The sequence below is a fragment of the Zootoca vivipara genome, chromosome 13, assembly GCF_963506605.1.
Source record: "Zootoca vivipara chromosome 13, rZooViv1.1, whole genome shotgun sequence".
NCBI classification, from domain to species: Eukaryota; Metazoa; Chordata; class Lepidosauria; order Squamata; family Lacertidae; genus Zootoca; species Zootoca vivipara.
The window spans coordinates 38,400,316-38,413,046 of NC_083288.1; the positions used below are offsets into that span (position 1 = coordinate 38,400,316).

A 12,731-nucleotide genomic window follows, 5' to 3' on the forward strand; every position below is an offset into this window, starting at 1 on the left:
AAGTGGCGCCCAAATTAGATGTCACCAGCAGAAGCTCTGAAGACTCCAGCAGCATCCAATAGAAAGGCAGGTCGCCCACTGCTGCCTCGAAAGCCAAGCCACCAGATGACATCACAAATTTCCACAGCAACCAACTGAAAACAGGCCTTTTGCAGCAACAAGGCCCAATAGGGGGCAGGGATGGGTAATGGGTCAGAACAGGGTGGGGGGGAGACACAGGGATGAAACCTGCCCTCTCCACAGTATCTCGCCTTGGCTTTGCAGACTAAGCTGAGTGGATTTAGGGGCCTGCCTGGGGGGGATGGGGGGCCGAATAGGGTAGAATAAATGTTATTTTACATAACACACGTGGGTAGGGTTGGGACAGGGCAAAATTTTACAGAACACGTGCATTGGGGGAATGATTGTGTGCAAAATGAACGGGTCACAGGGATAACCCGGGGGGGGCGGCGTTGGACGGAGGAGAGGAGGGAAATCACAGGGGTAAGTGGGGGGGTAGGGGGAGGAGAGGAGGAAAATCACGGATTAGCTGGGGTGGGGGGAAGAGGGGGCATAAAAGGTCATGGATGAGGACAGAGTTGGAGGATTCACAGGGATAAGCCGGGGCAGTGAGGGGAGGAGTGGGGAAATCACACAAATAACCCACAGCAACGCGTGGCAGGGCCAGCTAGTATTCTAATAAAATAACTTCTGGGCTCGAGTGAGTTACCTGTTAGTGACTAAATAATTAGTTTTTTTAAAAGAAAAGGTATAAGATTATTCTAATCCAAGAGAGGGGGGGTTAGTTTTACCATTTTCAATTGTCCGATTTTGTCGCAATGCCTACGGTAGCATTTGAAATACACAATTCTTTAAAAAATAAAAAGAAACGTTGGTATGCTATCAAGACATAGTGCAGACAGAATCCATAATGACGGTGGTCCATGCCCTGCTGTGGCCTGGAGTGAAGCCTAAATAGCACACACACACCCCAACCACATGAGGGCCAACCACTTAAGATGCATTGCTGCCCCATTCTTCCCTTCTTCAGTTCCTCCTCTTGCGCCTTTATGATGCCCCTTGAGGCACGCCACTCTTCCCCCGGCTGCGTGGCAAGGCCAGCCCTGCGGCAATCCTTTAAGGTAGCTCTCCACTTCCTCCCCGTCACTCGCTCCCACCCTACACCTTCCTCTTGCCCCATGTCTCATACTTTGCCATATATTTTACCCCCTTCCCTCCTCCTGGGCTACCTCGGGCCCTTTTGGGCCCAGGCCTCACCGCGTCTTTCATTTGCATCATCCCAACAGTCCAGTTCTTCTTTTCCGGCCCCAGTTCTATGTCTCCCCTTAGCAATTTCCCCTCCGAATCCTCCTTGGTGGGCATGGAGCTCCGGCTATGCCCTGCCTCACTACCCTGGAAGTAGCAGGGGCAGTGCCTATTCTCCCGACAGCCGCAGGCCGCGTTTTTGCCGCCGCTATTACCTTGACGGCAGCAGCAGTTTGCTCCCTCTGTCCGGCACGTGCACCCCGTTGGTCCTGCCGCACTGCCGCCACTGCGGTAGCCATATGCCCCCTCCCATCCCAGGCCATCGCCCTGGACATTGCGACATCCTGCCTCGTTACGGAGACAGCCGCGTTCCCCGGTCTCTCCGCCACAGTTGCCGCAGTGACCAGCTGCGGGTTTCCGTGTGCCGCTGCCGCCGCCACAAAAACCACAGGCCTGCCCGCCATGTGAGGCCAGATAGCCAATGCAGACGCAGATGTTGCCCGCCGCACAAAAGGCCAGGACCCACAAAATGGCCTGCTTGTCGGCTCGTCCGTTGAGAGCGCACTGTGCCATCTCGGGGCATACTGGGTTGTTCGGACGGCATGTGACGATTCCTCGGGTCATAATTGGTAACTGGAGGCCAATGAGGGTCCACATGAAGCTCGTTTCTATGGCCAAAATCAAGACTATGGTGAAGATGTAGATCCCGTATCTCCAGCCGCCAAATTTAGGTTGGCCAACCGTTTCGCAGCACCCAGTTTCTCCAGGCTTTGGTTCCGCTTCCCCAGGCTTCCCTGATTTGTCTGTCGTCGTAACATACACAAACTTCATGAGTGCCACAGTGAAGATGATGGCGATGAAGTGGAAGGTCCAGAGGCCCGAGACAGGGATGGGGAACAGCTGGTTGTAGCAGATGACCGAACAGAACGACTTTGAATCGCCAGTATCTTTGGGCCACTGGCAAACAATGTCGGCCTTGAGGGAGTCCCAGGGTCCAAAAGCCAAAAAGAGAGTAACCATGCGGAGGCCAATGAGAAAGTACCATGGATTGATACCCTGGCATAACTTCTCTGAAGACAGTACCCCAATCGTTGGCTGGAAGAGCCGGGAAATTCCACTGATAACGGCCGCCATCTGCGAAGGCAGGAAGTACCGGTAAATCAAAATGAAGAGGAAGTTCTTCGAGCCTAAACAGGAGGCTGCCAGATTCCACTTCCCTTTCTCTTGCATTCTCTGACTTATTCCTCCTATCTCTTACTTATTTTTTTAATTAATTTATTTTTAAACTTTTATTAATGCTTTTCAAGTTTATGCATTTCACTAATTTTAAAATCATTTTAACATTTCAAAACTTGACTTCCACCCCCCTCTTTCTGTGGTTCCTTAAATTTATTTTTAATATGTTCTGCATATCCAAATTAACTCGATTTGCTCATTTATTCATCTACATTAAATATATGCTCTAATAAAACAGCAGGTTATTTCAATAATCCTGCCAATGTTCTTATCTGTTTACAATTTATCTGCAAATAAATATTCAATAAACCATTTCCATTCTTTTATAAAAAGTTTGTTATCTTGATTTCCTATTCTTCCGGTAAGTTTTGCCATTTCTGCATATTCTATAAGTTTTTGTATCCATTCTTCCTTTGCTGGGGCTTCTGCTCATAGCTGTCAAGTTCTCCCTTTTTTAAAGGGAAATTCCCTTATGCTGAATAGGCTTCCTCGCGAGAAAAGGGAAAACTTTACAGCTATGCTTCTGCTTCTCAGCATTTTTGGGTGAGTAACATTCTTGCCGCTGTAGTAGCATACGTTAATAAGTTTCTATACAGTTTAGAAAGTTCTGTCCCTATAATTCCCAAAAGAAAAGCTTCTGGGTTGTTGTTTTTTACAAACGTTATTTTCAACATCCTTTTCAATTCATTATATATCATTTCCCAGTAAGCTTTAACCTTACTACATCACCACCACATATGATAAAAAGAACCTTCTTTCTCTTTACATTTCCAACACTTACTTGATTTAGATTCATACACATTTGCCAATTTACTTGGTGTTAGATACTATCGATATATCATTTTTGTATAATTTCCTCTTAGACAATAACATGCTGTAAATTTTATATCCAGGACCATATGCCACAATCATTCCCAGGCTTCCATGTCTATATTATGACCAATATCTATTGCCCAATGTATCATTGAGGATTTTACTTGCTCATCCTTTGTCTCCCATTCCAATAATATTTTATACATTTTACACAGCACTTTTACATTACATTCCAACAGGTCTCTCTCCAGTTGTTGTTCCCCTGATATTTGTTCCCCAAACAAACTTATTTTGAACTTATTTTTAAATTCTAGACCTTTAGGATTCTTTCCTGGAATCCAGGATATCTCCCTCCCATTTCCACATTCTTTCTGCCTTACTTTGTTTCCCCTTACTCACATCCTCTTTCCCAATCTATATGTATATTGAAAGGTTTCTTATTCGCCCTTCACCATAAGGTCCCAGGGCCGGTTACACAATAATAAAATACAGAATTATAACAAATAAAGCCATTACAATTAAGTACGGTGGTGTGATATTTAAAATAATAATAATAATAATAATAATAATAATAATAATAATAATAATAATAATAATAATTTATTGCTTATACCCCACCCATCTGGTAGGGCCTCCCCAGCCACTCTGGGCAGCGCCAAACAGAATATTAAAAACACAATAAAACATCAAACATTAAAAATTCCCCTAAACAGGGCTGCTTTCAGATGCCTTCTGAAAGTCAGGTAGTTGTTTATTTCCTTGACATCTGGTGGGAAGGCGTTCCACAAGGCGGGCGCCACTACTGAGAAGGCTCTCTGCCTGGTCCCCTGAAACCTCACTCCTTGCAGGGAGGGAACCAGCAGAAGACCCTTGGAGGAGGACCTCAGGCTGAATGGTATATAGTTCCCAAAGTTTCTTCAGGTATATAGTTAAGAGGTACAGTATATAGTTAACAGGTATATAGTTAAACATCTAACACATGTTTAAACAAAACACATTTGCCTGCGTGTGTGCTTTGTTCCAAGGCCAAGTTGGGTGCTAGATGTAGTATTATTAGATGTTGACTCTAATAATACTTTACAAATCAGTTAAAATTTATCTAGGCAGCTGTTGTGCTGTAGTGGTTTGGCTGCATCCCTGCACTATAACTTCAAAGCACATTTGCAGCACATTTTACCTCTCAGAAAATTCTGGGTGCTGTAGTCTGATAAGGGTTTGTGGGAATTTTAACTCTGTGAGGGGTACAGAATTCCAGCTTGTGAAGGGAAACTGACAGAAGCTTCAAGAAAATGGATGGGAATAATAATAATAATAATAATAATAATAATAATAATAATAATAATAATAATTATTTATTTATTATTTATACCCCGCCCATCTGGCTGGGTTTCCCCAGCCACTCTGGGTGGCTTCCAACAGAAAAATGAAATAAAATAATCTATTAAACATTAAAAGCCTCCCTAAACAGGGCTGCCTTCAGATGTCTTCTAAAAATCTGGTAGCTGTTTTTCTCTTTGACATCTGATGGGAGGGCGTTCCACAGGGCGGGCGCCACTACCGAGAAGGCCCTCTGCCTGGTTCCCTGCAACTTGGCTTCTCGCAACGAGGGAACCGCCTAGAAGGCCCTCGGCACTGGACCTCAGTGTCCGGGCTGAACAATGGGGGTGGAGACGTTCCTTCAGGTATACTGGATTGAGGCCATTTAGGGCTTTAAAGGTCAGCACCAACACTTTGAACTGTGCTCGGAAACGTACTGGGAGCCAATGTAGATCTTTCAAGACCGGTGTTATGTGGTCTTGGCGGCCACTCCCAGTCACCAGTCTAGCTGCTGCATTCTGGATTAATTGTAGTTTCCGGATCACCTTCAAAGGTAGCCCCACATAGAGCGCATTGCAGTAGTCCAAGCAGGAGATAACCAGAGCATGCACCACTCTGGTGAGACAGTCTGCGGGCAGGTAGGGTCTCAGCCTGCGTACCAGATGGAGCTGGTAGACAGCTGCCCTGGACCCAGAATTGACCTGCGCCTCCATGGACAACTGTGAGTCCAAAATGACTCCCAGGCTGCACACCTGGTCCTTCAGGGGCACAGTTACCCCATTCAGGACCAGGGAGTCCTCCACACCTGCCCGCCTCCTGTCTCCCACAAACAGTACTTCACACAGGACCTTCACTGCCTTCACTGGTTCTGATTTGAAAGAGAGGTAGAGCTGTCAAGTTTTCCCTTTTCTCGCGAGGAAGCCTGTTCAGCATAAGGGAATTTCCCTTACCGTAAAAAAGGGAGAACTTGACAGCTATGATGGGGTCTAGTAGAAAAAAATTAAATCTGGCAGTTTTCTAAACCAGCCTTTCTCAACCGCTGTTCCGCGCTGGCTGGTGTGCCGTGACGTGCGGCGACGAGAAGGGCGATTTGCATTCTCACGTGCCTGGCGGCCGCCAATATTAACACTGACCCGTCAGAAAGCAATATTTCTCCTCCTCTTTCCCAAAGCTCAGTGCAAACGAGCCTGGCGGCCGCCAATCAACAACACTAACCCGCCGGAAAGCAATATTTGGCAAGTGTTTCTTACAGTCATAATTATAATATAGGGCGGCACAGAGTTAAATTTTTTAACTTTTTTAATGGTGGTGTGCCTCGTGATTTTTTTCACGGAACAAGTGTGCCGTGGCCCAAAAAAGGTTGAGAAACACTGTTCTAAACCATGCCAAAGCTGAAGTTACTGTTAAACAGGCATCTAATTACTAAATATATTAACACATGAGATATGTTATCTCTCTTATGAAAGCATTAACATGTGTCTAACTCCACCCTTACCTGACTTCTCTTTCAGATGTTAAGCTTCTTGAGGGCAGAAGCCTATTTCTTTTCATAAACTCTGAAAGATGCCCTACATTGATGGTATGGTGCAAGTAACAAGCCTAAAAAATATTAAATTCGCAGGGAAGGAACTGGGACGAACTTTAAAGGACACACATGGCAACAGGTAGGTAGCCGTGTTGGTCTGGGTCGAAGTAAAATAAAAAAATTCCTTCAGTAGTTGGTCTTTAAGGTGCTACTGAAGGAATTTTTTTATTTTACACATGGCAACACATTTATGCTACGCAAATTGCACGTTGTGGTGGTATGTTGCATATAAAATGCAGGCAAGATCACATGCTCTTAATGCTAAAAACCTAAAAGAAGAGAATAAAGTTTACAAATACAGATATTCCCTTTCATTTGTTTGGCGAGGGAGTATGAGTTTCTGTGACCAATGTAACATGCTAAACCTATTTAAGTTCCATTGTTCTAGGAGCTCATTTGCTTTTGTTCCTAACATAAAAAGTTCTTGTCAGTTCGCCATTGGTGCAATGAAGGGCCATTAACCTATTGTCTATTTTCTTGGAGAGGTCTTTAGTGTTAGAGAAAGAAATAGAGAGATTCTGAGTCTCCCTGCATGTCAAGCTTCTAGTTGCTTTATTCACATGTAAAATGTCATTTTGGAAAAATAATGAAACTTTGGGAAATTATGTTTAAAATGGCATAAAACATGTTAACTATGTGCGAAAATGAAAAATGGATCTGACAGTTGACCTTTTCATGGAATTACCCAACACTACTGCATTTCAGTTACTTTCAGGTGATCATGCGTAGGATCAGGCTGTGCGTATCTAATCAGAACCAAAATACACCCTTTAAATGCACAGGCTTAATTGATCACCTGAGTTTTAAAGGTAAAGGGAACCCAGATCATTAGGTCCAGTCACAGACAACTCTGGGGTTGTGGCGCTCAACTCGCTTTATTGGCTGAGGCATGTGGCCAGCACGACTAAGCTGCTTCTGGCGAACCAGAGCAGCACACAGAAACGCTGTTTACCTTCCCGCCGGAGTGGTACCTATTTATCTACTTGCACTTTGACGTGCTTTCGAACTGCTCGGTGGGCAGGAGCTGGGACTGCACAACGGGAGCTCACCCCGTCACGGGGATTCGAACCGCCGGCCTTCTGATCAGCAAGCCCATATTTTTTTTTATTTTCATTGTTACATTTTTAACCCACCTTTCCCCCCCAGGAGCTCAAGGTGGCATACATGGTCCCCACCCCCGTCCTCTGTTTTATCCTCACAACATAAACCCAGCTAGCTTAGGCTGGGTGACAGTGTCTTGCCCGAGGTTGCATGACTGAGCTTTGTGGCTGAATCCCCTGGACTCTCAGCCCTAGTCTGATATTCTACGCGCTACACTGCAGCGTGTGAATGGGCAGGAGATTATTTATTATAGTTCTTTCATAAAATGCATATACCGCCTCCCTAAGCAAAAAAAATTATATTAGCAGTGCTGAAAAGACTACATTGGCATCAATAGGCAGGGAGTTCCAAAGGGCACTTCCTCCTTTTGAAAGAGTACTGAGTTATCCGTAGCTTCAGAGCTTTCTGCATTGAGTTTGCCTAAAAAATACTATGAACGGATGCCATCATGAAAGTCAGGGGGCATAGAAAGGCAGGTGAAATGTAAGAACATTAGCCCTTGCTGATGAGACCAAAAGGTACATCTAGTCCGAACATCCCATTTCTCACAGATGCCTCTCAGAAGCCCACAAACAGACATGAAGGCAATAGCCCACCCCCGGCAAACTCGCGGAATTTGAAGGAAGGCTGCCTTCCTTCAACTTGGAACTTGGAAGTTTCAAGTCAGGGCTTCTCCACAACTGTGTTTCCCTGCTGCTTTCCCCTGCGGAAACCCAATCTTTAGCACTGAATTGGCGCAATCGGATTTTCTGCAGATTGCTGTTTGTTCTGATTTAGCATTAAAGAGCAGGTCTTCCAGGAGGAAGTGGCAGGGAAAAGGCAAAACCGCTTGGACCCCTACCTAGAAAGCACGAGACAAGCAGAGCTACTTGGACCCATGCTTTCTAGGACAAGTGGAAGTGCAGACGGGCCCAAAGTGCCGTGATTAATAACCACTGATAGCCCTGAATTCACCTAACCTGCATTTAAAACTGACTAACCAGCGCAGTGACCATCATCGCCCCATCTCCCGGCAGAAAGCTCTGCAAATTATTCTTGAGCTTTGCGAAGAAAGAGGACTGACTCCCTGTCGCCCACCCGGATTTTCTGTGGACCTCCAATGAAGCTGAACATTGGGAGATCCAGGACAGGAAAAAAGAAAGGACTTCTTCAGAATTAATCTTTGGAATTTGCTCTCACAAGAGGCAGTGGTAGTCACCAACTTGGATGGCTTCGAAAGAGGACTAAGCGAAACCTTAGAGGACAATGGTTACTAGGCGCGATGGCTATGCTGTGCCTCCTCGGTTGGGGGCAATGTATGCTTTTGAATGCAAGTTGCTAGAAACAGCAGGAGGGGAGAGTCGCCGTTGCACCCAGGTCTTTCTCCTAGGCTCCTCACTTGCATCTGACTGGCCCCTGTGAGAGCTTAGATGGGCCACTGGCTTGATTTAGCAAGCTCTTCTTATGTTTTGTGCTCTAGTTTTACAGGTGAAACTTGGAAAATTAGAATATCGTCGAAAAGTGCATTTATTTCAGTAATGAAACTTATTATTATTTTTTCTTTTAATTTTTACAAATGCTTTCTTTTGGAAATTCCACAGTAATAAAACAAGTTACAGGTGGGTAGCCGTGTTGGTCTGACGCAGTCAAAACAAAATTAAACAATCCTTCCAGTAGCACCTTAGAGACCAACTAAGTTTGTCATAGGTATGAGCTTTCGTGTGCATGCACACTTCTTCAGATACCTGCTTCTTCAGATACCTGAAGAAGTGTGCATGCACACGAAAGCTCATACCTATGACAAACTTAAGGTAAATGTAAAGGGACCCCTGACCATTAGGTCCAGTCGTGACCGACTCTGGGGTTGCGCGCTCATCTCGCTTTAGTGGCTGAGGGAGCCGGCGTATAGCTTCCAGGTCATGTGGCCAGCATGGCAAAGCCGCCTCTGGCAAACCAGAGCAGCACATGGAAACGCCATTTACCTTCCCGCTATAGCGGTTCCTATTTATCTACTTGTATTTTGATGTGCTTTCGAACTGCTAGGTTGGCAGGAGCTGGGACCAAGCAACAGGAGCTCACCCCGTCACAGGGATTCGAACCGCCGACCTTCTGATCAGCAAGCCCTAGGCTCAGTGGTTTAGCCCACAGCGCCACCCGGGTCCCAACAAACTTAGTTGGTCTCTAAGGTGCTACTGGAATGATTTTTTGGTAATAAAACAAATAGTTACAATAATACTGTACAAAAATAAACATCACTATTACATTTCATTAATTGCATTGCATTTATAATTGACCCACCTAACGACAAATAATTACAACAAATAAAGACTTGACATATCTTGCTTTGCACGTCATGCATCTAGCTCATATATTGGTTTCACCTTTTATGTTGCATTACTGAAAAAAATGCATTTTTTGACGATATTCTAATTTTCTGAGTCTCGCCTGTATATGAAAAGGAGAAAAGCCTCTTTTCCATTTACTGTACTCTCTTCCTCCCCCATCCCTAAAGTTATTAGCCTCTCTCCTGTCTCTCCCCTTAGTCATTCAGATTCCTCAGCGTGAGGCCTCCAAGACTTTTGGACTACAGCAAACACATCAACATCAACTACCATGGCTGCTGGGGATCAGTCAGAGCCAAAGTGTAAACAATCAGGTTGGCACCATGTTGGGGACGGTTCTAAGATCAAAAAGGACACCTCCTCCTCCCTCACATTGCTCTGGATGCTCAGCAAGTTCCTTCCCTCCCAGGTAGAGGATGGCCTTGGTACCTTTTTTGCTCAAAGATCCTTCTCCTTCCCGACGGTTGTGCTCCTTCGCTCCTCTCTTCCCTCTGAACAACTTAACCTCCCTATGAAATATGGCATATGGCTCCACCCTGTCACCCTTAACTCTGCCCAAGGAGGTAGCCAATCTAACTAAATTAAACTTTGAACTGGAAGAACCTGCTGCCAGGATAAGAACTCCCACACAGTCCCAGCCCAGATGATCACAGCATTCATAGGTTCCCGGTAGGGAAACCCCTAAACCTGCTGGGCAGGCTTGTCCCTTGAAGAGGACCCAGGTGTCCTGCCGTGGTGGATATCACCTATGGAAATAATAGCAGTAAGAAGAAGGAATATGGATAAAAATTGGCCAACATATAAATTGTTATTGGAAGAGGAGGGTGGGAATTTGAAATTAAGAGGTTATAATGAAATCAAATCACATTTGAATGTATGGCTAGAGTATTTTCAAATTAATCAAAGATTCCGAAAAGATAAAAGAATTTGATTTGAAAAAGAAATTTCTAAATTAGATAAAATATTACTAGAAGGGGAAAGTAAATATATAAAAAATTTCTACGAATTGTTCTTGGAATGGGAAACTAAAGACGAGCAGATAAAAGAAGTAATGATTAGATGGGCACACGATTTGGGGAAAACAATTACGTTAGAGAGATGGGAGAAATTCTGGAAAAGGGATATAAATTTTACTCCAAATTATGATCTGAAGGAAAACGTGTTAAGAATGCAATATAGGTGGTATCTAAAACCAGCAAAATTGGCAAAGATATACAAAGGCAGTAGCAATATATGCTGGAGGTGCCATAAAGAAGTTGGAACTTTTATGCATGTCTGGTGGCATTGTAAATAAATTAAGAGATTCTGGGAAGAAATCTATAGAGAAATGAAAAAGATACTGCATTTAATTACTCTTTCAGGGAAGATCCAGAAATATTCTTATTAGGAATGTTAAATGATGAAATAAAAGAGAAAGACAGGTGTATAATGGTGTATGCAACTGCAGCAGCTAGACTCCTAATTGCGAAGAGTTGGAAGAGCAAAGGCGTACCAAGTAAGGAAGATTGGCAAATTAAAATGATAACATATCAAAAATTGGCAAAATAAATCAGGAATAATTAAGGGGATATCTGAACAAAAAATAGATAAAGATTGGAAAATGTTTAAGGAATATTTAGCAAACTCAATAGAAAAAGTCGACCTTATAGCAGACATGTGAAGGGCTCCAAAAAGGATCAAAGGGGAAAATATGCATACAAGAGTACATGATAACTAAGATATACAAGCGCAATATAAAAAAGGCTGGAAGTCATCACTGGGGGGTGGGGGTGAGGGGGGACTGGGATTTCTTTTATATTCTTTCTATTGTTGTTTGTATTTATGTTTCCTTTTGCTTCTTTTTTGTATTGTTTTTTTGTAATTTGGAAAATAAATAAAGTATTTTTTAAAAAAAATTAAGGAAGAGGAGGAGGAGGAGGAGAACCCAGGTGTCCTGGCTTGCAGCCCTCCTGGCAGAATTCCTCTACCCTTAAAACAGCTGTTTGACAACTCTATTGCAGGTCCAGAGTCATGATGCCAGTTAGCCTTAGGGAATTGCAAGAGTTCCAAATTACGAGGGCAACTAGGGCAATCGTAGTGGAGGCACTAGGTTCTTCCATCGGAGCAGACCTGCGCATTAATGGGAGACACCAATGTATTACTTTATTTGCCGATGACATTTTATGGATGCTAGAATAGTCCCTTAAGTGCTGTTCTTGCAGTTTGAAACATTTCGGGATCCATCCCACAAAGGAGATTAAACATCTTCGTAAGAGGGATTATATGGGTTTGCAAAATGAAGTGCAAAAGGACCTGTCCCAAAGGAAGAAACAAAAACCTTCTTGGATTGATAGGAATGCCGTACCTAAAATGACACTGCTTCCCAAATTCTCGTTATTTAAAGGCTCCTGATAGGCATTCTAGCCCATGAATTTCAAAGATGGGAGAAAATAGACTCTTTTACTGGAGGAGAGGAAAATAGTTTGCATAAGTAAAGCTACTTTATATAGAAGTAGCAGGAAATGCAGGTTCAGGGTACCTATCTTGAGATTGTACGATGATGCCTTTCAGATCCAGCAATTGTTCAAAGTTATCAAAAATTGGCTGCAAATTCATTGGGTTAGTATAGAACTTAGCCCACATTATCCTACCATTAGGGCAATCCGTTTTTTTACCCTCAGTGAGAAAATATCTCCAAGGCAGGCATCCCCAAACTGCGGCCCTCCAGATGTTTTGGCCTACAACTCCCATGATCCCTAGCTAACAGGACCAGTGGTCAGGGATGATGGGAATTGTAGGCCAAAACATCTGGAGGGCCAAAGTTTGGGGGTGCCTGCTCCAAGGGATTCAGAATCAGTACCTTCATTCAGCCCTAAAAGTGTGGGGCACTTGGGCACACGGACTAGTCCCTGTATTATCTCCATGTTTATCCCATTTCTAGATCATCCACAATTTTGTGACCTCTGTCAATACAAGCAATATAAGGGGTGGGTAGAAAAATACTTAAATACAATACATACAAGATTCATTTCACAGAGGTCAGCATCTCTCAGCAGTTAAATAATTTACTGGAACCTTTGTGAGCCTCATAGTCTAGATCAGGCATCCCCAAACTTCGGCCCTCCAGGTGTTTT

At 43.9% G+C, this 12,731-nt stretch overlaps 1 protein-coding gene across 1 annotated transcript; it reads right to left on the reverse strand.

Moving 5' to 3' along the window:
* Positions 1–1,047: 1,047 nt before the first annotated feature.
* On the reverse strand, positions 1,048–2,379 carry LOC118095158 (uncharacterized). Its single transcript, XM_035136187.2, has one exon. The coding sequence runs from the start codon at positions 2,377–2,379 to the stop codon at positions 1,159–1,161; it is 1,221 nt and encodes a 406-aa protein (XP_034992078.2). The 3' UTR covers positions 1,048–1,158.
* Positions 2,380–12,731: the final 10,352 nt, after the last annotated feature.